We start from the raw sequence: 26,276 nt of genomic DNA on the forward strand, positions 1-26,276 counted from the left end.
AGACAAAGTCTTGCTCTATCACCCTGGTTGGAGTTAGTGGAATGACCATGGCTCACTGAAGCCTCAACCTCCTGGGGCCAAGTGATCCTCCCACCTCTGTCCCCAGACTTGCTGGGACCACAGGTGCACGCCACCATGCGCATTTAAGAAAATAGTTTTTGTAGAGATGGGATCTCACTATATTGCCCAGGCTGGTCTTGAACGCTTGTGCTCAAGTGATCCTCCCACCTAGGGCTCCCAAAGTGTTGGGATTTCAGGCATGAACCACCACACCTGGCCTCCATAATCTTATTTATTTATTTATTTTTTTGAGACAGAGTCTTGCTCTTGTCACCCAGGCTGGAGTACAGTGGCTCAATCTCGGCTCACTGGAACTTCCGCCTCCCAGGTTTAAGCCATTGATTCTCCTGCCTTAGCCTCCCAAGCAGCTGTGACTATAGGTGCGTGTCACCACTCACGACTAACTTTCTATTTTTAGTAGAGATGGCATTTCACCATGTTGGCCAGCCTGGTCTTGAACTCCTGACCTCAAATGATCTGCCTGCTTCAGCCTCCCAAAGTGCTGGGATTACAGGCATGAACCACTGTGCCCAGCTTCCAGTCTTCTTGACATAGAAACCATGTGCTCTAAAGCCCCATGCAGCCCACGTGCTCTAAAGAGCTCCTACCTCACCCACTGTGCCCCAAGATCTCACTGCACATCCAAGCCACTGGTGGCTGGTCACCTGACCCCACAGAGGTGGTCTATTGCTTGGTCAGCAATTCCAGCCCAGCTCCTGCCTGGCCAAACCAGAAACTGTCTGCTCTCTGGTGGCCAAACTGCACCTTGTCCAAAGAGGTCTGAATCCTTCCAAGTCGGTCCTTTCTGGGTACTTTCCTTCAGTCCTAGAGTACCGTATAATTTCTTTACATCTCATAGTTTACGCTTTAAAAGAGTTTTGGTGAGGCACAGTGGCTCATGCCTGTAATCCCAGCACTGTGGGAGGCTGAGGCGGGTGGATTACCTGAGGTCTGGTGTTCAACCTGCCTGGCCAACATGGTGAAACCCTGTCTCTACTAAAAATACAAAAATTAGCTGAATGCAGTGGCGCGCCTGAAGTCCTGGCTACTCGGGAGGCAGAGGCTGGAGAACTGCTTAAACCGGGGAGGCACAAGTTGCAGTGAGCTGAGATCATGACACTGCATCCCAGCCTGGGCGACAGAGCAAGACTCCGTCTCAGGAAAAAAAGTTTTAAAATGGAGATATAATTCACAGACCATAAAATTCATCTTTCAAAGTTAACAATTCAGTGGTTTCTAGTATATTCACAAAGTTGCACAGCCGTCTTTGTTAATTCCACAACGATTTCACCGTCTTCCAAAGAAACCCCATCCCTATTAGTTGTCATGCCTCTTCTCTCTTCCTCCAGTCCCTGGCAACCACCAATCTGCTTTGTCTCTTATACATAGATTTGCCTGTTCTGGACATTTCACATAAACAGAATCACACAATGTGTGGTCTTTTGCGTCTGGCTTCTTTCATGTAATGTTTGCAGGGTTCACCCAGGCTGTGGCATGTGTCAGAATCTCCTACATTTTTATGGCCAAATAATATTCCATTGTATAGAGAGAACACATTTCATTTCTTCATTCGTCTGCGGCTGGACATTTGGTTTGCTTCTACCGTTGGACTTTTGAGTAATGCTTCTGTGAACGCGGGAGCACAGGTTTGGGTGAAAAGAGGTTTTCACTTCTCTTGGGCATAGACCTGGGAAGGTTACACTTTATCTCAATAGTTCTGATATTGGACATCCTTGCGGTGTGGTTTCATCTCTTCATGGACTTGGACCACTGCTGTGCCTTCCCTGCTCGATGGGCGGGGCCCTGGGGCACAGGTGGGCGTCTGGGGCTGGAACTCTGGCTGGGTGCTACAGCTTCCTCTCCTGCCCTGTGGCAGAGCCAAGCCCCTTGCAGGGCTGTCGCCAGCATGGGATGAGCCTATGAAAGCACAGGGCACGCAGTAGGTCCACAGTTACCACCAGCAGCCTGGGCAAGCCTGGCAGGGTCCAGATGGCAGGGATGTTTCGGCACTGTTGCAGGTCTTGTGCTCTGCCTCAGGCAGAACGTCCTGAGTTTGTCTTTTGTGAATGAATGACGCATGAGCATGCCAAATATCCTTTACATGAGAGAACAGGAGAGGGCTGGCTTGATTGAGTGTGGGAAGGGAAGAACCTGGATCTTGTAATTTTTATTTAAGAAAATTAGGGATAAAACCCCAAATATGATCATTTGCTGCCATCAGCCTGACAGATGAGCAGCTGACTCCCCAGTCCTGTCCCTCTGCACTGCTCTTCCCTGTCCTGGTCTGTTCTGTTACATCGAGTTCCTGGGGGCAGCCCTACAGCCAGGGAAACCCGCCCAGGGCTCACTGCTGTTTAAAGTGAATGAAGAATGTCCGGATTTCCTTTGGGTGGACGGTGATGATGGGGCCTCCTGGTGGCCTCGAGGGAGAGGTGGTGTCACCTAGGGGAACAGAGGTGATCTGTCCAGCGTGGCTCTGGATGCCCCCTCCCAGCCTCCCTCTCACCACACTGCACCTGCACCTGTCTGCAGTCTGCTGTGGCTCCCACTGTGGCGATGGCCTGGAGCCACCCCCTTCTCCCAGGACTCCTGTGGGTCTCTTTCATTGCTGCCCACCCCAAGGGCAACTCCTAGGTTGGTCCTGGTCCCAGTGGCCTCCCTTCCCCTGGGTGTTGCACTCAAAGCCCCAGAGCTTTCTGAGACTATCTGGTGAGTCTGCCCTCGCCTCACCAGGCTCCCCGGAAGGCTTGGCCTGGGCTTGGGCTCCAGCCTTGGGAGGGAGCCGTTCACTGATCTATCACTCATCCATCTTCCGTCCTTCTTTCCAACCAAGGATCATCTTCCCTCCCTCCCTCCCTCCCTTCCTCCCACCACTAACAGAGTGTGCACCATGCACCCGGCACCATGCTGTGTGCAGTGGACGGCAGGAGCTGCACAGGACAGAGGAAACCCCTGGGGCTGGGAGAGTGGAGGAGGCCCTTGGCCTGGCTGGGGACTCTGGGGAGGTCTCCTGGGGAGCTTGAGCAGGTGCTGGCCACAATAAATGGAATCTGTGCATTCCAGGCAGAGGGCATGGTGTGGACACGGACTGGGGGCTGGAAGCTGCTTGCAGCGCAGGAGCTCGCAGTGGCGCATGCCGTGTGAGGCATGGACTGGCTGATGGGCTGAGGTCCGCAGGGCTGTGGTCAGCAGGGCCAAGGTGGGCAGAAGCCCCTGGGCCCCTCACAAGCCTGGGGCTCTCACCCAGGGCACAGGCAACGTGTGCGGTCTGTGTGTACACACGTGCATATGCACACACACGTCTGTGGAGCCCTGGCAGGCGGACCCTAACCCAAAGCCTTTCTTAACTGACTGGGAGGGGTGCAGGTTCAAAGCAGAAAAGCAGCCCCGCATGGTCACACAGGCTAGAACAGGCAGATGGTTGGATGTGCACCGGGTCTGACTAGCTCCTGAGCCTGGCTGGGAATCCTGGGTAGGGGGCTGAAGCAGGGGTCCCCAAACCTCTGCGGTGGCCAGACTCCGTCCTCCAGCTCCAGCGGCGCAGCGTGCTCACATCCCAGGTCCCTGTGAGCGAGCGCTCCTCCACTGCCACCACGGTCCCCAGCGCCTGCAGCACAGCCTGCAGGGAGAGAAGCAGAGGGAGGGTGAGCTGCACCAAGTCCCAGATCTGAGCAGAGAACCAAGAGAGCAGCAGGGCAGACACGCCAGGAACCCAGCATACTTGGGGCCCAGGCCCTGCCCGGCACCTGACGCAGCTCCCTCACCTGCTTCTCACAGCACACCTGTGAGGACAGGACTGGCCCTGTTCTTTATGGATAAGGACACTGAGGCGGGAGGCGTTTGCTTCACCAGGTGACGGAGCCCGAGGAGGTGTGGCATTTTGAACTGCCTGCCCTGCGCAGAGTCCTCCGGTCCCCACATTGCTCAGGTGGCCCCATGCCCAGTCCAGGGAGGAAGCCAGCCAGAGTTACCCCATCCCCCCTTCCCAACAGGCATTGCCCCAGCCTCCCTTACAGCTAGGGGAGGCAGAAGACCCTTAGGGTTCTGGAAAAGTCTGTGGAGCAGGAGCGGTGGGACGGTTCTTGGAGAAGTTACCATGTGCTGATGGATAGAGAGAGAGCCACTCTTGGGCAAGGCCCTTCTGGCCACTACCACCCAGCCCCATCCCTGCCTTGAAATTTGTTCTTTTTGCTGGCAAACAAGCAGCCAGCAAAAGACAAACAGCCAGTGTACCAGCGATGGCGGGAAGATGACAGTGACTGGGCCCACAGTGACAGTGCTGGGGGCCTACCTGGACATGCTGGCTAGGTGAGAAAACACTCTGTCCCCTGTTCCAAACACGTGTTAGGTGTTTTGTGACTTGCAGCCAAACTAACTACATTTCTAACTGTCCACACTCTTCCCACCCGCCACGGTCCACATGGGGAAGGGGCCATGATGTCCATCCCAACCATCTTCTCCTCTCAGGGCCTTGCTGCTTCCATCTGTGAAACCTGGGGGCCTAAGATGACCAGCTTCCAGGTCCCATGCCGGCCTCCTTGCTCCCCAGGGCAGGCTGGCCCTGCGCTGGGCACTGGAACCCCCCATGGCCTGGACCTGCTCTCAGGCAGGCCAGGGACTGTGAGGAAGGGACGCCCGCTGCTCCGTGGTGAGGACCATGAAAGAGGGGGTGACAGCGTACGGGGCTTCTCTGTTTCCCCTGAAGACTCGGATGTCAAAGGAGGCCAAGGAAGAAACACCGAGATTCACAGCAATTCTCCATGAGCAGGAAATGAAATAGAAGGAATGCAAGCTGGGGAAGAAATGAGGCGGCTCAGGTCCCACCTGCTGGGAGGAAGCATACGCAGGCCGGGTGGCGAAGCCTCGCCTGACAGTCGGGCTCAGCGGGCAACATCAGCCAAGAGGGAACCAGAAAGGCGACCAGGCCTCAGGGCCCCAACACTGCACAAGGCCTCTTGGTGCCAGGGCCTCTCAACGGCCTTCTGGGCAAAGAACTCTCACCTCGCCCCATTTTACGGGGGGGGAAACTGAGGCCTAGAGGCATGGGGTGCCTGAGACGCTCCCGTAGAGGGACCTGGGTGTGGACCCCGGATTGTCTAAGTCACCTTTCACAGCAACTCTACAGAGAATCTGTTTTGTTTTCTGATTACACAGATGATGGCTGTGCTGTTTTACAAGTTTTACTACAAGAATAAATATGAAATAAATAAAACATAGGCCACTCACCTCTGTAATCCCAGCACTTTAGGAGGCTGAGGCAGGCAGATTGCTTGAGCCCAGGAGTTTAAGACCAGCCTGGGCAACACAGCAAAACCCTGTCTCTACTAAAAATTAAAATATTAGCTGGGCATGGTGGTGCATCTCTGTGGTCCTGGCTACTTGGGAGGCTGAGGTGGGAGGATCACTTGAGCCCGGGCGGCAGGGGTTGCAGTGAGCTGGGCTTGTGCCACTGTACTCCAGACTGGGTAAGAAAGCAAGATCCTGTCTTGCTCACACAGAAACCCTTAAAATACAGGCCAGTTGTAACACCTGACAAACCCAGGAGACTGAAGAAGGGAGGGGCGGGGCCCATACCAGCGCCCATTTGGGAGGATGCCCTGGTGGGTGTCTTTGTCGAGGCAGTTTCTCGGGTCTTCATCTAGGGTTTGCTTCCCTGGTTCATGGTCTGGAGGTGAGGTGGGGGCGGGGAAGTTCACCTCCAGATTCACCGTCACTGGCTGAGACAGGACCGGGTCCTCGTCCACTTCAAACAGGTGGTGGAGCCGCAGCAGGACACGGCAGAGGTCAGCCTGCGCTTCCTCTTGATGGCCTTTAGGGACAGAGGAAGGTGGCAGTGAAGGCCCTCATCAACCAACCCCATGCCCCTGGTCCATACGCAGTGCTTTACACACTCAGCTCCATTTCCTATCCTTAACCTCCTTGATATGGTTTGGCTGGGTCCCCACCCAAATCTCATCTTGCAGTGTAGCTCTCACAATGTCCACGTGTCGTGGGAGGGACAATTAGGAGGTAATTGAATCATGGGGTGGGGCTTTCCTGTGCTGTTCTCCTGACAGTGAATCATGAGATCTGATGGTTTAGTAAAGGGCAGCTCCCCTGCACATGCGGTCTTGCCTGCTGCCATGTAAGACGTAGCTTTGCTCCTCATTTGCCTTCCACCATGATTGTGAGGTGCCCCCAGCCACGTGGAACTGTGAATCCATTAAACCTTTTCCTTCATACATTACCCAGACTCAGGGATGTCTTTATTAGCAGCATGAGAACAGACTAATACACTTCCTGTCAGACAGCTGACACAGCCCCCACTCGACAAGGAAACCAAGGCCCAGAGAGGGGCAGTCACGTGCCCCAGGCACACGGCTGGTGCACAGCAGAGCGAGGATTTGCACCCAGGTCTCGCCGACTCTAAGGCTGCCCACCAAGAGACCAGCTGCAATGTCTCCATCCTTGTCCACTGTTGCAGGCATGATGGGGCATGTCCTCATATACTCCAGTCTCTCCTTCCCTGCCCACTTTGAAGTCAGGGGAGGTTGTGTGGCCTCTGTGGCCAATGCAAACTGAGCTGAAGTGACGCAGTACCTTCTGGCAGAAGCTTTTTCCTGCCTCAGTGAGTGAGGAAGCACATGCTGCAATACAGCCTCCATCAGCGTGGGCTCTGGTGGCCACAGCAAGAAAACCCTTCCTGCTAACACCACTGGATGCACAGCATGGGGGAGAAATGAATGTATACTGCTAAGGCCGTGGGCATTTGGGGCTCTTTGTTACTACAGCATACACCAGCCACCCTGACTGATACAATGCTGTCATTCACCACGTCAAGTATGTGATCTCCTGTCCTGTCCCTGACTTTCCCACTCAGAAAGGCTCATTGCCATTGCTCCTTTTTTACAGATGGGAAGACCAGGGCTCAAAGGAAAGCACTGAGTTCAAGGTCCTGGAGAGACGGCCTGGTTAACACAGGTGTTTCCTGAACCCTGGCTGGTAGAACCTCACCTTTCCGGAGATTCTGAGTGTGCTCCGTGTGGTTGGAGCTGTAGCGCCAGCCGGGGATGCTCAGGATCTGCAGGTGAAGATTCGGGGGCAGTGTCACGGCCTCTTGCTGCTGGGGTACTGGGGGCTTCGGGGCAGTCCCTGCAAGGCAGATGGACAGAGTGAGGATAGGGTTTGGGGCTCAACTCTTCCTCCTGGCACTCACAGCTCTGCACATTACGTGTCTCTGCCCTGCCAGCCACCTCCCACACATCCTTGTGGGTAGCCTACTGCGCACCAGCCTGAAGTGTCTGCGTTCCTGGCGCCCTGGGCTTCGGCTTCCCTGCCTTTGCTCAGACCATAGACTTTAGAGCTGGGAGGACCTGGGAGGACCCTGACTCTCCTCAGCCTAGCCATTTCCAACTAGAGACCAGGAAAAGAAAGCCCAGAGGGTACAAAGCTTCTTCAAGATAACGTGTCACGTTCCTGCAGAGCCTGCCTGCCTGCCCTCCCTCCTCCCTCCCTTCCTTCCTTCTCTCCCTCCCTCTCTCTCTCTCTCTTTTTTCTCTTTTTCTCTCTTTTCCCTCCCTCCCTCCCTTTCTCTTTCTTTCGAGATAGGGACTTGCTCTGTCACGCAGGCTGGAGTGCAGCAGGCTGAGCTCACTGCAGCCTCAGACTCCTGGGCTCAAACTATCCTCCCACCTCAGCCTCCCAAATAGCTGGGACTACAGGTACATGCCACCACCCTGGCCAATTAAAAAAATTTTTTTGTAGAGACAGGATCTCACAGGCTGGTCTTAAACTCCTGGGCTTAAGCGATCCTCCCGCCTTGCCCTCCCAAAGTGCTAGGATTACAGGCGTGAGCCACTGTGCTCGGCCAGAGCCCCGTTTTCTACTCAAGGTCTGGGGACTCCAGTTCCACCCGTTCTGTCATCTACTCGTCTCTCTCCTCAGAAGGCACCTCGGCCCTCACTCCTTCCGAGTCCAGGTGTTCAGATGGAGCTACCGTCTTCGTACAGTATCTGACCTCCTCCCAGCTTGTGGCCTCACGCTGCTTCTCACCCACGAAACACCAGGCCCTTGATAGCACGGCTCCCTCTCCACCCTGGATCCTGGCTCTAGGCGAGCACGCCCTCCTGTCCAGCAGCCCATGGAGACTCTCTGGGGCCAGCGGCTGCTTTCTGCATCTCTGGCGTATGGCACAGGCACACTGCCACTGCTCGGTATATGCTGGCTGCATGGGCGAGTGACAGCCTGCCTGTTTGCTACTGCCCTGGGAAGGTTCTGGCTCTAAATCCAAAGCAGGAAGAATCATAAAAGCACATGCCAATCAAAAGCTCCGCAGGTGGGTAGAAAAAGAAAAGAGTTTAAGGATTAGAGAGAGTGGCACCAAGCTGTATCTAGGTCTTGAAGTTTTAAAGCCCGCTCCAAAAGACCGTCTTCAAATGTAATCATTGTTAATGTTTCTCATGTTCTGCTATTTCAATAGAGACACAGAACAACAAGGTTGCTGAGGTACAGCAGCCTCAGTGCAGGTACAGAATGAAGTCCTTCAGATTAGACTAGAAACACCCCACCTGGTGCCAGCACACCTAGATTCAGATCAAACTCGTCTTTATTTTTGAGACAGAGTCTCGCTCTGCCACCCAGGCTGGAGTGCAATGGTGCGATCCTGGCTCCCTGCAACCTCTGCCTCTCAGGTTCAAGTGATTCTCCTGCCTCAGCCTCCGGGGTGGCTGGGATTACAGGCATATGCTACCACGCCCAGCTAACAAACCAGTCTTTTAAATGCTGAGCCTCCAGACCTAAAGTGACGTAGTGACATAATATCATATTAAGAAAGGAAAAGATTCATCAGAGAAGAAAATGGAGAGGACCCAGGGAAGAGGCATATGGTGAAAGGGGTGAGCCCCGGTTCTGTACCTACTAGTTGTATGACGTTAAGTGAGCCACTATGTGCTCTCGGTTTGCTCATCTGTTAAATGAGGGGCTTGGGCTAGAGGTCCCTGAGGTCCCTTCCTGCCCCACAAGCCCCTTGCAAGGCCCACCCTGCCAGGCTGGTGCTGGGGTAGTGCTGACGTGGACTCTGGAGGGGCACCCCTTTACCGGGCAGCTCTCCGAGCAGCACTACGGGCCTGTGCTGCAGTGCCAATGCGCTCCTCTGGTGCAGAGCCGTGGTGAGGGCCCGGGGTCCCAGCAGAAGCCAGAGCACTGGGTGGACGATGGAGGTGTCGTTCAGCGTGAGGTTGTAGCCCAGGTCCCAGTCGAAATTGTTCCATAGCCGCCGGTGGAGCATGACCTGCGGGAAGGAGGTGTCCGAGGGGCGTGGCCTGCACCTGGGCATGCCTGTTGAGGCCGTGAGGGGCTGCGGTGGAACAGACCATGCCTCCTACCTCCACCTGCCCGTTCCCTTGGCTGGAGATGCCATGAGCCCGCTCCGACAGCAGCACAAGCCTGCTTTCAGCATCCTCCACGAAAGCCGACTGAACCATGGGGTAGTAATTCTGTAGACAGAAACATCCCCAAGGGGGTGATTGGGGTGAAGGGTAAGGTAGGTCAGGCATTGCCCTCTGGCCACCCCAGAGCGCTCCCCATAGGCATGGCAGCCGCGTGGGGCCGGGACCCTGACTTTGGAGACCAACAGACCAGGGTTGGGATACCAGCTCTCTGGCTTCCAAGCATACGGCCCAGCTGACGTGGGTGCAGGCCCTGGCCAAGCACTTGCCATGGTCATCCCATGAATCCTCAGGATGAGAAAGGAAACCGAGGCACAAATCAGAGCACACACCATTCTTGTATGTGGTTGCATCAGAATTCAGACACCAGTCTGACTCACAGCCTGCACTCTCAAGCCCTGAACAGCAGGCTTTAAAAGAATTCTCGCTGGAGACGCCGGGTGCAGCGTCTCATGCCTGTAATCCCAGCACTTAGGGAGGCAGAGGCGGGCAGATCATCTGAGGTCAGGAGTTCGAGACCAGCCTGGCCAATGTGGTGAAACCCCATCTCTACTGAAAATGCAAAAATTAGCTGGGCATGGCAGCATGTGCCTGTAATCCCAGCTACTCAGGAGGCTGAGGGAAGAGAATTGCTTGAACCCGGGAGGCAGAGGTTGCAGTGAGCTGAGACTGCTTCATTGCACTCCAGCCTGGGGGCCAGATCGAGATGCCATCAATAGCAAAAACAAACAAACAAAAAAAAACCCCAAAAAACAAAAAACAAAGCAAGAATTCTCACTGGAGGCCTCTACTCTACAAGTTGATGCTTAGCGGGCCCGGGAAAGGCGCCCCCGGGAGCGTGGCTTGTGGGCACCGCAGGGCATACCCGGGCAATGCTGTTATTCACATAGGGAAGGTAGGGCCTCCGCTGCATCTGGTAGCCATTGTTGTCCGAGTAGATGACCTGCTGGCTGTTGATGTCGGTGCTGGTCCTCAGGACAGCCTCGCGGTTCAGCTCCAGGGGGCCGGCCCGGTACTCCTGCTCTATGCGGTGGCAGAGCAGCTCCCCGTCATAATCCTGCGGCACGTGGATGAGCCGGGAGCGGATCGCATATGTATAATCCCGGGCCGTCATGTTCCTGCAGGAGACGAGACCCTCAGTAAGTAAAGCTCCAGGAACCTTCTAGATGCTTCCTTTTTCCTTCCCTTCCTTCACTTGGGCAGGGTGGGCAGGGCAAGATAGGGCCAGCAGGCAGGGAGCCTTCTTGGGCCATGTGGACAATGGCATCACCCAGGACCCCGAGCAGCTGGGAGCAGCCTGGTTCCCTGACACCACAGGGCTGCCATGCTGGGCCTGCCTTACATCTGCTCTGATCACGGAAGAACAGGTGCTCTGTGGCCACAGGGTCTGTGGGTCTCTCTCCCAGCTCTGAACTTAGCTCCTGACCAATGAGACACAGCACGTGCAAATGCAGCCAGCAGGCAGACACCAGAGCAATTCATATCTTCATCAAACCATGTGTCACGCACACCCCAGGTGCTGGGGTCAGAGCAAAGATGGACCCTCACTCACTCAGCTGCCTGCCCATGTGCGCTGACCGTGCCAGGTTGTGGGGTCACCCCAAGGGGAGGCACCTGTAGAAGTACTGCCGGATCTCAGTCACAAGCTGTCCCACCACGATCTCCATTCCTACAGCTTCCCACGCGGGCACCGCGGCCTTGCCCGGTGTGAACAGGTAGTTATCAGAAATGGGGCCCTGTTTCACATCACCATTGACGTGGTACTCCAGGAACTCCTGGGTCATGCGCACTGTTCGATTGCCCTGTCTGCAGAGACAGGAGAGAGAAGACATCAATCATTCTCGCCCTGCACAAGCTCTCACAGACACAGGCTGGCAAGCCCCTCTCTCCAGATGCCATCTGAGTGGCCTGCGTAGCACTCACGAGGCCACGAGACCTGGCTCATCTAGAAGCCCCAAGACCCCACCCACAGCCAGCGTGGCCTGAGACACCATCTTGTCCCAGGGCAGGTCACAAAGGAGGAGTGGAACAGAGCCTGCAGACAGGGGCCGTAAGCGTCAGCACAGGGTACCCCCAGAGGTGGAAGTGGCTCACCCAGGCTGTGGTCTGCAAGTGAAACCAGCACAGGAACGTGCTTCTGTCACGCTGACCTGGAGCTGTCCAGCAGGACACCAGTGTGTACAAACCCCATGTTATAGGCGAGGGCCTTCACTGACTTCACCTCCTTAAATTCTCCCAACCCCCACGGGCAGGGACTATGAACCCCTCCCATTCCCGAGGACCCCGAGGATGGAAGCTGAGACATCACGCACCCGACATGACAAATCTAGGCAGTGTGCAAGCCAGAACTCCAGTTCAGCCCCAACTCCCAGTTCTGTGCTCCCTCTCTTCTATTAGGATGCTCGTGTTAGGACAGAGGACGGGAGAAGAGTAGGAGGGGCCAGGTATTTTTTTTTTTTTTTAATTTTTTGAGACCATGTCTCACTCTGTCACCCAGGCTGGAGTGCAATGGCATGATTTCAGCTTACTGCAACTTCCACCTCCGGGGTTCAAGCAATTCTCCTGCCTCGGTCTCCTGAGTAGTTGGGATTACAGGCATGTGCCACCATGCCCGGCTAATTTTTTATTTTCAGTAGAGACGGGATTTCACCATGGAGTCAGGTTAGCCTCAAACTCCTGACCTCAGGTGATCCACCTGACTTGGCCTCCCAAAGCACTGGATTACAGGCATGAGCCACTGCGCCCAGTCCAAGTATTTTAATTGTAAAATGCAATGTTTGGCCAAAGCAAATGCACAAGTGATGTATTTGTACGTGAGTCTGGCCTGGCTATGGGTGGACAATGAGGTGGACGGCCTCCGCACCCACTTCTCCGTGGGAACGTGGTCAGGGTGGGGAAGGAGAGGGAGGCAGGCCAAGGAGGGCTCTACTGAGTGCCTGTGGAAGGCGAGAAAGAGAAGAATTGGGCCTCTGGCCCTGCACCCCTTGCCTCCAGCGTCCTTTTAAAAAGCTCCCCTGGGGCCACAAAAAGAGTAAAAAGACAAGCTACGGAACGGGAGGAGGGATTTGCAAATCTTAAATCCGACATAGCACTTGTAGCTAGAATATATAAAGAACTCTTACAACTCAATAATAAAAGACAAGCCAATTTAAAAATAAGCAAAGGATCTAAAGACACATTTCACCACAGCAGATATGTCAGTGGCCAGTAAGAACATGAAGAGATGCTCACCATCATTAGTTAGCAGGGAAATGCAAATCAAAGCCGTCATGAGATGCCACTTCTCGCCCACGAGAATGGCTATAATTGAAAAGACAGAAAATAACAAGTGTAGGCGAGGATGTGAAGAAATCGGAACCCTCATCTGCTGCTGGGAGGAACAGAAAATGGTGCAGCCGCTTTGGAAAACGGTCTGGCAGTTCCTCAAAGAGTTAAACATAGACTTAGCTTATGACCGAGTAATTCTACTCCTGGCTATGTACCCAGGAGAACAAAAATGTATGTCCACACAAAGTTGTACATGAATGCTCAGAGCAGCACTATTGATAGTAGCTAACAAGTAGAAACAACCCAAATGTCCATCAACTAAAGAATGGATAAACAAAATGTGGTACCTACATGCGGTGGAATAGTATTCAGCCATGAAAAGGAACGAGGTGCTGCAGTACCGATGAACCTTGAAAACATGCTAAGTGGGCTGGGCATGGTGGTTCACACCTGTAATCCCAGCACTTTGAGAGGCTGAGGGAGGCGATCGCTTGAGCTCAGGAGTTTAAGATTGGACTGGGCAACATGAAGAAACCCCGTCTCTACAAAACATACAAGAATTAGCTGGGTGTGGTGGTACACACATGTAGTCCCAGCTACTCAGGAGGCTGAGGTGGGAGGATCACTTGAGCTCCGGAGGTTGAGGCTGCAGTGAACCATGATTGTGCAACTGCACTCCAGCCTAGATGACAGAATGAGACTCTCTCCAAAAAAAAAAAAAAGGAAAAAAATATGCAAAGTGAAAGAAGTGAGTTGCAAAAGGACCACATTTTGTATGAACAGGCAAATCCACATAGACAGAAATAGACTAGGATGGCCAGGGCCCACGGGGGAGCGGAAGATGGGGAGTGATTGCTAAACGGCATGAGGTTTCTTTCTGGAGTAATGGAAATGTTCTAAAATTGATTGTGGTGATGGCTGCACAGCTCTGTGAACACACCAGAAACCACTGACTCGCCCACTTGAGATGGGTGGATTGTGTGGTACGTGAGGTGCATCTGTCAAGCTGTTATGTAAGGAAGAAAAGTGCTCCCCTCAATCCAAACTTCCCCTGGGGCTGGTGCCTGCACACCTGGCTTCCCACCCCAGGTCTCTGCACAGGTGGTCTCCAGGTCCGGGGCCCCCCACCACGCCCTTCAAGGTCTGAGACTTGGCCTCAGGTGTTGTCTCCAGATGGCCCCTGCTCTGAGTTCCAACAGCCTCTCCTTTCTGCCCAGGTGGCAGGCACTGGTTTTGCAAGGCTTACCCCTGCTGGGGTTTTGGGAACCTAATAAGAACTCCTTTGTCCTCACTGGAGTTCAAAAGGAAGAGAGACAGACAGGGCCACGAACAGGACAGGACGGCCTGAGCTCCAGCGCTGGAAATGACAGGTGGACCTTGGCTTAGGCATGTGGCATCCGTGGGCTGCCCTAAGGGGCATTTACAGCCAGGGCGGGGGCCTGAGTGAGGAAGGGGCAGGGCACACACTCTGCCTCTCCTGGCCTAACCTGGCAGGCTGGGACTATGCTGTGGTTTCCCCCATTTCTGCAGCTACTCTGCCCAAGTCCCCCCTTGCCAGCCACCCACGCTGGCCGCTGTCACCCCTGCACCTGCTCCCCCTGCACCTGCCCCCCCTCCCTCAGGAGCCCCTGGGGGAACATGAGGGCAGACTTGACTGGGGCCTCATTTCAAGAGAAGTCCTGGAGCTCTGTGGGTGGAGAACTGCTGACAGTGACCTTGAGCTCTTCCTTGACACCCATCTCAGCACAAACACCCTCTCCCTTCCTCTCTCCCTCCTCTTCTTGTCTCCCCCTCCCATTTCCTGTCCCCTAACTTTCTGCCATGTACTCCTCTCGGTTAGGAGGTCACATCAGGAGACAACGTGGGTGTTCTGGCAGAGGCAGCTGGGCCTGATGAAGACTGCACCGATGTGGCCTGAGGAAAAGCAAACCAGCCACGAGGACTTTCCTGGGAGGTCAGCTGCCCTCTCTGATGTCCACAAATAGCTGCTGAATACATGAATGAATGAATGAGTGGTTGGTTGGGTGAGTGGAGGGATGGATGAATCGGTAGGTACATAGGTGGGTGGGTAGATGGATGAATGATGAATGGGTGGGTAGGCAGATGGATAGGTAAGTGGATGGATGAGTGGGTGGATAATTGGGTGGATGGATAGATGGCTAGATAGCTGCGTGGGTAGATAAGGGGGTGGGTGATTAGATGGGTAAGTAGACAGGTGGGTGGGTGGGACTAGATGAATTTGAAAGTCTCTTCCTGTTTTAAAGACAGTATCACTATTCACTGAATAGAGATTTTACGTTTCTCTAAATAAAAAAAAAAGTGGGTAACAATAATTTTTTTTTTTCCCCAGAGTGAGTACCTCGATGCTCATTTTTTTTCTATGGATCAACAGCCCTGGAATGGAAAAGTATGAGAGCCTTTCCTGCATTGGCCCAGGCTCACACTTCTAGAATTAAAAATCATAATAGCAGGAAGGGGCTTCACCACCATCTGTCCTTCCCTGAGGCAAGTGAACAAATGGAGAATCCAGGTAGGGGCCTGACACACCCAGGCTCCAGGCATGCCTGTGCCTCATAGACAGCAATGGCTGTACCTTACCTCTCCCAGATGCTGTGCATCAGATTGGTATCCTGGTCGAGCAGCACAATGTAGCAGTCATTTGCTACAGGAACCAAGCGCCTGCCCGCATGGCTGGTGCGTTTCCTCAGCCTGCGGCCAAATTGAAGGGTGCTGGCCACAGTGGCAGCTGGCTCCTGGGTGCCCTCCTGGGCCTCTGTGGCAGGTCTGATGCTATAGTGCCGGTAACTGAGGCCTGGGATTGTGGTCAGGATAAGCAGGTCGTATGCAGATGGGATTTCTGTTGAGTTCTGGATCTGCGAGGTCAGAAGGATGGGACTTGTAAATGTCAGCTCACACACCTGGACTGGGTTGTTCACGACCTGCTGAGGCAGCAGTGTCTTTCCTCTCTCAGACCGTGCCGAGTTCCCCTCCCTACCCCCAGTTCTGGCTTTCTCCTCTTGGACCCCCACAAATCACATCGGTCCTGGGAAAACCTTTCAGCGACCTGAAGATGGCTGGTTCTTGGGGTCCCCAAAGCTTCTCTTACTCCCAGCTCCTGAACTGGGAGCTCCTGAACACCCCCAGCTTCTTTAGTCATCCTTCATCAACCAAAAGTGATGACCCCCAAATCTAAACCCAAATCCACTGACCTCTTCTGGAACCTGAGACCCATGCATATAGCTTCTTTCTTGACACCTCCACCTGGATGTCCACAGCTGACCTCACCAGCTACCCCATCCCACTCGCACCTGCACTCCCCAGCATCCCCATCCAGCGATGGCCCTTCCAGCACATACCCTGCACCTTCCTCTCCCTGCTGTCCAGCCTTCTCTACCCCACCCCCTAGTCATCCCATCCCCCAGCCACTCCCTTTCCCCATATCCCAGGCACCCATCCCTCACCCTCCAGCCACCCCCATCCTCCACCAAGGCCCCCGCCCCCCACTGTCTTCCTGAAGCCTCTCATCTCCCTTCCCTGTGGCCCCTCCCTAGATAACTGCCCAGCATCCTCACTGCTGTCCCCACCACCCATCCACCGCAGCAACCAGAGTGAGCTTTTTGAGACCCTTGTCTGCTGCAATCGGGGAAGGAAGCCTCCTCTGGAACCTAGCCTTCTCCCCAGGGCCACCTCGTTCTCTCCTCTGGCCCCTGGGGCTCCGGCATCACCAACCTTCCTTCCTGACACTCCTGCCCTTTCCTGCCTCTGAGCCTGTGCCACGCTGTGCCCTCCACCTGGACTGCCTTCTCCTGGGAGGAGCCGTCCCCCCATCCTCTCATCCCCATATGGAGGGACTTTTCCAGGTTAACCCTCCTGGCTTCCACTCACCGCCGAGGTGTCTCATTTGGGGAGGGAGGCTGGAGGAGGGCAGTGGGCCCACTCAGTTCCTGTGCCCCTGTGGAGAGGCCTTTTTGGGGGACCCTATTAGCAAGCACAATAATAGTGTACACGCCCCTCAACCCAGCCTTTATCCCAAATACAGCAGACGCCTGTTCTGTTTGCCCGATCCTGCATTGATACGGCCTGGCCCACCTATTTAAACTTGCTCTAGTGACTGTCCGCCTCACGGTCATCATCATCTATCATAGTCCATATGTTCCTTACTTTATCACCTGTCTCTCCCATGGGAAGAGACGCCCCAGGCAGTGGGATTTGTGTCTGTTTGGTTAGCACCCCAGCTCTGGCACCCAGAACAGGGCCTGACACACAGTAGGAGCTCCAGAAATGTGTGTTGAGGGAATCTACTTTGTTTTTTTTTTTTTGAGAAGGAGTCTTTCTCTGTTGTCACGTGGGCTGGAGTGCAGTGGCGGGATCTCACCTCATTGCAATCTCCGTCTCCCAGGTTCAAACAATTCCCCCGCCTCAGCCTCCCAAGTAGCTGGGACTATAGGTGCGCACCACCACGCCCAGCTAATTTTTGTATTTTAGTAGACATGGAGTTTTACCATGTTGGCCAGGATGGTTTCGATCTCCTGACCTCATGATCCACCTGCCTTGGCCTCCCAAAGTGCTGGGGTTATAGGCCTGAGCCACCGCGCCCAGCCCGAGGCAATCTACTCTTAACAGACGCTGCATCTGGGTGGGGAAGGGTGTGCGGGGGTCTGCAAAGACCCATAAGCTCCCCACACCTCTCCCGGTGCTGGACAAACTCCTCCTCAGTCTCAGTTCCAGCCGAGGGCCCCTCCCCTGGCTCCTGAGTCACCACTCCACACTGCCACATCCATGTCTGTGTCCTGGGGTGGGGCCTGGCCTCGCTCAGGTCCAGGGACCTAGCACTCAGCCCAGGGCTGGGCCCAGGATGGGCATTTGGGGGCTTTGCCGAGTGAACGAGTGATGTTAGCCCGTCTTCCACCTCTCCAAGAAGGGTCAGCTGGGTGGCATGTCTGGCGCCCTCTGGAATGGAGTTGGCCTGACTCATGTGGGGTGTCTGGGTGGCGTGGACAGAGGCAGTCCAGTCCCACCCCTACATCAGCACCTCCATTAAAGCACTCCATTAAGACTCCTGAAGACTTTCCCACATGCCAGGGTGGAAATTCATATTAGATCACAAACATTCCCAAAGGCAGGGGAGTGAGGGAAAGCTTCCCACACTTGAGGCCCTTCTAGGGATCGGCCCATACAAGCGGGCCCAGTGAACAGGAGCGTGAACAGGCCAGGTGCAGTGGTTCCTGCCATACTTTCGGAGGCTGAGGTGGGAGGATTACTTGAGGCCAGGAGTTTGAGACCAGCCTGGGCAACATAGTGAGACCCTGTCTCTACCAAAAATTAGCGGTGTGTGGTGGTGTGTGCCTGTGGTCCTAGCTACTCGGGAGGCTGAGGTGGGAGAATTGCCTGAGCCTGGGAGGTCGAGGCTGCAGTGAGCTGTGATTATGCCACTGAACTCCAGACTCCAGCCTGCACAACAGACACTTTGCCTCAAAAAAAAAAAAAAAAAGGAAAATCGACACTAAAGTTTTTTTTTAAAGTGCAGTCAGGGCACAACAGTCAAACAGCTGATGGCATTTCCTAAGTCCTCCTTGGCATGAGTGATGCCATGGACTGAATCTCTGTGTCCCTACAAATGGCTGACGTCCGGATTCCAAGTCATCATTTAGGAGGTGGGGCTTTGGGGAAGTGATTAGGTCAGAAGGGTGTGGCCTTCAAGAATGGGATTAGTGCCCTTGTAAAGAAGACTTCAGAGAGCTCCCTCGGCCTCTTGTGAGGACACACAGGAAGATGGCAACCAGGAAGAGGCCCTCACCAGAACCCGGCCATGCTGGCACCTCGATCTTAGACTCCAGCATCCAGAACTGTGAGGAATAAATGTCTGTTGTTCAAGCCATGTAGCCTACGATCCTTTTCATAGCAGCCAAGGCAGACTGTGACACAGCTGGTGGGGCCTGAACGTGGAGCTTGCCCCACCTCTCCCTCACTGGGGGACTCTGACCAATCCCTTAGTCTCAGCAGCTTCCGAGTCCTCGAGGGGATGGCAGGGATGATGACACAGATGGCCCTCCACTTCTGGCCACATTGGCTCCCCAAACCCAGCATCAGTCCGCTGGGTGGATCCAAGCGCCCTCAATGGCTGTGTGTTCCTGGGTGGTGTCTTCCTACAAGGGCGGGCTGTCACACTTTCACTCTACTATGGCTTTTGATCCACCAAGGTCTGGAGGTTGGGAGTTTGCCACCTCCCAGCTGTGTGACCCTGGGGACTCTATGGTACAATAAACATTATAGATTTGGTCTTTTTCTCCAGTTCTTGCCACAGAGCTCCTAAACCCACTGAACTTCCTGAGTGGCAGGAGTGTCTTCCAAAGTTCATAGCCCCTTCCAACCTCATCTGAGCCTACGCTGTTGAGGTGCCTTTGAGCAGGGCCCATAGGTGGCTTAGGATGGGGCTGCTCCCAAGGCATTGAGCCCAGGTTCGAGGGTTGGGACGCTTGGCCCGCCCTGCCTCACCTCGCCGGGACGCTTGGCCCGCCCTGCCTCACCTCGCCGGGACGCTTGGCCCGCCCTGCCTCACCTCGCCGGGACGCTTGGCCCGCCCTGCCTCACCTCGCCAGTGCTCCCCACAGCTGTCCCTAAGTTGTACCTTTTCTTTTTTTTTGAGATGGAGTCTCAATTTGTCACCTAGGCTGGAGTACAGTGGCATGATCTCGGTGCACTGCAACCTCCACCTTCCAGGTTCGAGTGATTCTCCTGCCTCAGCCTCCCAAGTAGCTGGGATTATTAGTGTGTGCCACCATGCCTGGCTAATTTTTATATGTTAGTTACAGACAGGGTTTCACCACATTGGCCAGGCTGGTCTTGAACTCCTGACTTCAGGTGATCCACCTGCCTCAGCTTCCCAAAGTGCTGGGATTACAGGTGTGAGTCACTGCACCTGGCCAGTTGTACCCTTTCTAATGAGACTGTCATGGTAAGTATGGCGCTTGCCTGAGTTCTGAGTCATTCTAGTGAGTTATCAGGGGTGTGTGTATCATGGAAACCCCAGAATTCAGTCAGCAGGACACAAGTGTGGTAGCCTGGGAACCCCATTTGTGTCTGTGTCTGAAATGAGGGGTCTTGTGAGACTGAGCCCCTCACTTGTGAGGCCTGGGCTCTCTCCAGGTACTTAGTTCACGAATGAATTGATTTTAGGACAGTCAGTTGGTGTCAGAAAAGTGGAGGATTGGGTGGTGTTGGGAAAAAAAAAAAACCCTTTTGCTTCTCAGAGCCTCAGTTTCCTCTTCTGTAAAACAGAGGCAGTCAGGCCTTCTTGCAGGGTCAGAAAAGACAATGTGCCTGGCCCAGAGCAGGTTCGGCAGGCAGCCACTGCCCCTCCGCAGGATTTTGTGTCCATACCTGTGTGGGCACTGGGTGGCCCGCCTCATCTGTGACCTGGATTCCAGGGAAACCAACAGTCAGGGTGACGATGGTGGTGACTGTCCAGGCCAGCGGGTTGTAGACCGATGCAAAGTGTCCTGTAGGCCGTGCACCTGCACACAGAGAAGAGATTTTGTACCACGTGACTCATGTGGTATCCCTAGGTGTCCCTCAGTACGAGGGAAACTGAGGCAGGTGGGACCCAGCCCTCCAGAACTGCCAGGGGAGCCAGGAAGGGGGCAGGTAAGCAGGTGGTTCCCGCACACACAGTGTGGGCTATGTTCTGCCGTTCTATTCAGGGCTGCAGTCTGGGTTCCAGGGCAGGGCAGGCGGGGGAGCTCGGAACATAAGGTGTCCTTGTCCCTCTGGAGAACTGAGGTTCTATTTGTTCCTCACACATCTCTATCAGCTCATTTTACTGGTAAGAAAACAGGTCCAGAGAAGTCCAGCCACCTGCCCAAGGTGACCGAGCTTCTAAGGCCTGGCTCCAAAACTTTGAGTGCTGGGCACCGTGAGCCACCAGATAATTCTCTGGAGCCCAGAGGGTCAAGTCCATTGCCTACCCTGGCCTTTGGGGTCCCTGTGATGAGCACCTGGCCTCTCTGTTCCATCCTACCATCCCATGTGTGTGCGCTCCGGCCACACCTGAGAACTCCTGGATCCCTGAACCCAACACACACTTCCAGCCTCCCTGCCTCTGCCTGTGCTGTTCCCTCTGCCGGGGACACCTTTCCTGGGACACCTTTCCTCATCTTCTCTACCTAGTCACAGCTTAGGGAAGCCTCCCCTGAGTGTTCACGGGAATGACAGCTCCTCAATGGCCCCACCTGGCAGTGAAGGCAGACCCCAACTGAGAGCTCCCTTTCTGCCACTGTCTCTTCCACCTGGCTGGTGTTCCTGAGGCCAGGGGGCCTTCCAGGGCCTGCGGGTTGGATAGGATTGTACACAGACAGAGATGGGAGGGGAAGGGCACATCGGGTGCTAGGGCAGTGGGCAGGCCAGAGCTGGGACACCAAGAAGTACAAGACGGCCAGGCGCAGCGGCTCACGCCTGTGATCCCAGCATTCTGAGAGACCAAGGTGGGAGGACTGATTGAGCCCAGGAGCTAGAGACCATCCTGGCAACATGGCGAGAACCTGTCTCTCCAAAAATAAAAATAAAAACAAAACAATGGGCCACGCATGGTGGGGGATGCCTGTAGTCCAGCTACTTGGGAGGCTGCGGTGGGAGGATTGCTGAAGCCCAGGAGTTTAAGGCAGCAGTGGCCCGTGATTGGCACCACTGCACTCCAGCCTGGGTGACAGAGTGAGACCCTGTCTCAACAAACAAAAGGAAGCCAGCGCAAGATAACCAAGTGCATGCCAGGGTGGGACCTGGGGGCCTATTCACAAGTCCCATGTGGGCGGAGGGCCACCAACCTGTCCTCATCTGCCCAGGATCTTCCCACGTTTGAAACCCCTCAGTCCCAGGCACACTGGCATGTGATCAATCAGTCACTCTACACATGGGAAGCCCCACAGTCAAAGAGGCTGGTCCCACGGCTGCCCTGCTGTGATCTCAGCAAAGCGGCATTCGGGAGGGAGTGCCAGGAGCCAGGAAAGGACCGGACCCCTGAGGACACTGGAGTCCTCTCTGCAAGGCTGGGCAGCACCAGGTTCAGGTTCAATCCCTACTGTGCTCCTTCCTACCCGAGTGGCCCTGGGCTAGCACATAACTGGAGTCTGTTTCCTTGGCTGTAAAATGAGGACAGTAGCCGTTCCTATTTTGTACAGATTTTGTGAGGCATTAAATTCAACACTGCATGAAGGGTATTTTGAGCTTAGTAAACGCTCAAAACATGTTAGCTGTTATTTCTGGCTCTTCTTGTAACATCACCAACCCTCCCTCACTGCACTGACGAGCAAAGAGGCTGGGGGGACGGAAGCCACCTGTCCGAGCTCTCACCGTGGGGTAGGGTGACCTGGGAGATACGGACTCAGAGTCTGAAACTGGGGTGGTTGACCCCCTCCCTTGACCCGCCCAGGTTCTCCCTTCACAAAGGGGCCACAGCCTCCCCGCAGGGCCTGGCTCACCGGAGCTGGCCGTCGTGGCTTCCTGGGGCCGGAGCTTGTCCAGGACGATGGACGCCATCAGCTTGCGCATGGCCAGCATCCCCGAGGCCAGGTGCGCCACATACATGTCTCTCACCTTGGGGGACTCAGTCCCAGTGATGGCATCGTGGTGCTGGACCTGTGGCAACCCCCAGGGGAGGAGGAAGAACAGGATTAGGACCCGACTCTGCGAGGCACCCACAAGGCACCTACTAGGTGCTGGCTCTCGTTCTGGCTTGCCAGGTGCCAGTGGAGAAGTGGGGAGTCCCCGCCATTTTACAGAAGAGGGAACTGAGGCCAGAGAAGCTGATGGGCTTGACCAACGTTTCCTCCCCATGTGGGAGCCCCTGCCCTCCATCTCTGGACCCCCTGCTCTGACAGGCCCTAAAGTCACCTCATTTCTCCCACAACACAATGACATGTTCTGCCAGCAATTCCTCTTAGGGAACTGTTATAGTGTCATGGCTGGCGTGACGCTGTTTTGGATAGGTGACCGAGGACAAGTTGCAGGCTGTCTCGGGTCTCAGCTTTCAGTACAGTGGGGAATGGGTGGAGACAGAAGCTCATGAACTGGCTATTTGCCAGCCACCATGCCAAGCAGCTGTGCACATCAGCACACCCAATCGCCCCACCGTCCTCCTGGGCAAGCTCGTCATTCTCATTGTACAGGAGGGAATTAGGTCTCGAGTGGGCGTGGAGTCATGTGCCTGACATCACACAGCTGAGTTAAGATTTGGAAGCAGGCAGGGCTGTCAGACACAAATGCCACGCCACATTGTCCTTTATCCCTCTTGGTAAACTACTATAAAACTTAACGAGGCCACCAGCTGGATGGATCAGGCTGTGGTCCCAGCCTTGGCCTGGGTTCACCATGCGCCAGCCTTGTAACCAAAGGAAACCTCAGTTTCCCCTCCGTAAGCTGTGGCCTCTAGTGCCCCAGGGCTGGGAGGCTTGGCTAGGACAAGGGAGGGGCGGAGCACAGCATGGGAGGTTCCAATCCTGCCACTGTGGCTAAGTGTGTTACCTCGGAGACGGCCCAGCGAAGCTGCTGGAGCTGCTGCAGGGCCCAGGCGGGGTCCAGATGCCCGCGGGGGGCTGGCCACATGTAGCGCGTGAACATGGACTCCCCGGCATACAACAAGGCGCTGGCTCGCCGGGCCAGCCCCTTCAGTGCACTGCGGGACGTGTAGAAGCCTGTCCAGGCCTGGAAAGGTTCTGGGAGACAAGGGAAGACAGTGAGTTTGAGACGGGCTGGCCCAGAAGTCCACCAAGCTCCAGCCCTGGAAGAGCTGAGAAGCTGGGGCCACAGAGGTGGCCTCTACCAGGCTCACCCAAGGAGGCAGTCTGGGCAGGCAGTGATCCCAGGCGTGTAGCTCCCAATTTAGGGCTTCTCCCACAGCCAGACCAGGAACTGGCCAGAAAGCCCTGGAAAGGGCCTGGGCAGGGTGGGAGACGCAGGCTGCGCTGGGGCAGGTGGGTCAGGTGGGGCAGGTGGGGTGCTGACGGATGGCAATTGGAGGCAAGCCCAGCGTGCCTAGGAAACCCAGGACAGAGGAAAATAAGTGTTTCTGACTCACAAGTGTAGAGGCGGGAAGTCCAAGGTGGAGAGCTGGTGTCTAGAGAGGGTCTGGGAGACCCAGGGAGGGAAAAGGAGGAGCAAGGTGGGTGGGAGCCCACTGAGAAGGGCCTTGACCATGCAGAGGCCTTCGTGTGTGACGTGGGCATGGGGAGGCCAGGCCAGGCATGCATTCTCTGGCTGTCCAGGGAGGATGGATGGTAGGGGAGGCAAGGGCTCAGAGACCCCCAGGGAGCCACTGTCCTGATGCAGGACAGCGAGTATGGGGATGCCCAGGACCGTGCAGGACGCAGGGTCTGAACCTTCCCGGGAGTGGCTGTCCGTCCCAGAAGGCGGCTTCCTATTGTTTCTGCTTTCCTGCTCCTCGGGGTCTGGGATGTGCCCAGAGTTGCCTTGATTCCCTGTTCTTCCCCCACTAGTCCTGCACCAGACTGGGAGCGGTGGTCATGTGGCCCAGAGGACAGGCCACTGCCTGTGGGTCAGATGGGATCCTCCACGGCTTTGCAGCCATGTTGAGGGTGGGTGGTGGGGCCCAATTCCATTCAGTCTCGCAGGGGCTCCACAGCATCAGCTGTCATCACGACACCATGCCCACGTGGACACCACGCCCACCTGGTCAGACCCACACCCAACCTGACTTGGGTATATCCCTACCCACTAGATGTAGCTGCACCCACACTCACCACCCCACCCACCTCACCAGCAGCCACGCCCACATCAATGTACCTCTCCTGCTTCGACTACAACCACGCCCACATCCACGTGCAACCCCCAACCCCTGTGTGTTGCCCCACCTGCCTCCAACCTCGTGTCAACAGCAGGGGCCTGCGACTATGCAGCCCTAGAGGCTGGGGCCCAGAGAGGCAGGACTAGCCCAGGTCATGGGTGAGTCAAGGCAGTGCCCAGGCCAGAATGAGCCCTATGGTTGGAGTCCATCTGTGGCATCTCTTTGGAGGCAAAATGCTAAGGTTTGAAAGCCCCTCCAAAGCCCATGTTAAAATGTAATTGCTACTGTGACCGTATAAAGAGGTGGGATGCTTAAGAAGTGATTAGGCCACGAAGGCTCTGCCCTCACGATCAGATTAATGTCATTGTCGTGGGACTGGGATTGTTAGAAAAGTGAGTTCAGCCCGCTTGTCTGGCTGTTCTTCTGCACTCTGCCTTTGGCCACGCGTGGTGCAGTAAGAAGGCTCTAGACACCGGCTCTCCAGCTTGGACTTCCTGCCTCTACACTTGTGAGTCAAAGACACTTCTCTTCCTCGTCCATGATCCATTCTGTGGCATTCTGTGACAGCAGAGCTAGGACACCTGCTGGGTCCTGCCTCCGTGCTGGGCAGGAAGCTGAGAGTACGTCCCCTCATTGAATTTTCACAGCAACCCTATCTATGGACAAGGCACCACGAATGTCCCCCTTTGGGGGCAGGGTGGTTTCATGACTTACACACGGCCGGGGAATAGAGGCTCACTCCCAGCCAGCCCTCCTAGCTCTCAGGCTGTGCTGCTGGTGGCCAGCCCAGTTCTGGCCTGAGGACACAGGCGTGAGCCACAGGAGCTGCCCAGTAATGACTGTGATGCCCATGCAGGGAAAGGAAGCCTGAGTCAGCCTCAGCCTCAGGAAGGGCCTCCTGGAGGAGGTGTATGTGGAATTCAGGCAGGAAGAGAAGGTGGTGGAGGCTGCTCCCAGCAGGAGGCACCGCCTGCGCAAAGGCCAGAGGCAGGAAATGGCATGCGTGGGCACCGGTGAGAGGCTGAACCCCGTGGGAACCAAGTGGTACATGTGGCGGCCAGGACGTCCAGGTGGAGTGAGCAGGTGGGGGCCAGTCTCTGCTCCTGCACCCCACACAGCACCTGCCTGGCACTCCTCGAGGGCTTGGAGAGCAGTGCTGAGCAGACAATGTGGTGGGCAGAGGGTACATGGACTGTCCCCTCCTTGCCACCAAATTGCCACCCCAGCCCCTGGAAGGCTGTACCTGTGGAATAGGGCAGAAAGTCATGGTGATCGCGGACACGCCAGGTGACATTAAGAGCGTGCAGGGCATGGAAGTAGTCACTCAGCGTGGCATACTGCACTGAGACGCCGAGCTCGGCAGCGTGGCTGTTGATGTGGTCCAGCAGCGGGTCCATGTTGGCGAACTGCACCGAGGCATTGAAGAACTGCTTGTCACATCCCTGCGGGGACACAGGAGAAACACCCTGTGCCATGGGAGCAGAGCGCTCGCCCGGCGGGGGGTGGGGAAAGGGGGCTCAACACCATCTCCTGCTGGCTGACTTCCCACTGTCCAAAAAATGGCTCCCACAGCAGAATCCCCTGGGCATCTTTTTTTTTTTTTTTTGGAGACAGAGTCTCACTCTGTCGCCCAGGCTGGAGTACAGTGGCTCAATCTCAGCTCATGCAACCTCTGCCTTCTGGGTTCAAACAATTCTCCTGCCTCAGCCTCCCTAAGTAGCTGGGATAAC

General features: G+C 55.4%; 1 protein-coding gene across 1 annotated transcript in view; it reads right to left on the reverse strand.

Moving 5' to 3' along the window:
* Window positions 1-1,264: 1,264 nt before the first annotated feature.
* MAN2B2 (mannosidase alpha class 2B member 2) overlaps window positions 1,265-26,276 on the reverse strand; it is a 47,817-nt gene continuing 22,805 nt past the window's right edge. Inside the window, exons 7-19 of the mRNA XM_032254144.1 lie at window positions 25,790-25,988; window positions 23,268-23,458; window positions 22,226-22,382; window positions 20,133-20,266; window positions 15,351-15,625; window positions 11,100-11,291; window positions 10,351-10,603; window positions 9,423-9,533; window positions 9,136-9,328; window positions 7,054-7,191; window positions 5,757-5,869; window positions 3,562-3,679; window positions 1,265-2,502 (exon numbers count right to left, since the gene is read on the reverse strand). Coding sequence (XP_032110035.1) covers window positions 2,405-2,502; window positions 3,562-3,679; window positions 5,757-5,869; window positions 7,054-7,191; window positions 9,136-9,328; window positions 9,423-9,533; window positions 10,351-10,603; window positions 11,100-11,291; window positions 15,351-15,625; window positions 20,133-20,266; window positions 22,226-22,382; window positions 23,268-23,458; window positions 25,790-25,988 — 2,172 coding nt within the window. The 3' untranslated portion in view covers window positions 1,265-2,404. The remainder of the gene's footprint in view (window positions 2,503-3,561; window positions 3,680-5,756; window positions 5,870-7,053; window positions 7,192-9,135; window positions 9,329-9,422; window positions 9,534-10,350; window positions 10,604-11,099; window positions 11,292-15,350; window positions 15,626-20,132; window positions 20,267-22,225; window positions 22,383-23,267; window positions 23,459-25,789; window positions 25,989-26,276) is intronic.

The sequence above is a fragment of the Sapajus apella genome, unplaced genomic scaffold (assembly GCF_009761245.1).
Source record: "Sapajus apella isolate SASKATOON/1434 unplaced genomic scaffold, GSC_monkey_1.0 scaffold85, whole genome shotgun sequence".
NCBI lineage: Eukaryota > Metazoa > Chordata > Mammalia > Primates > Cebidae > Sapajus > Sapajus apella.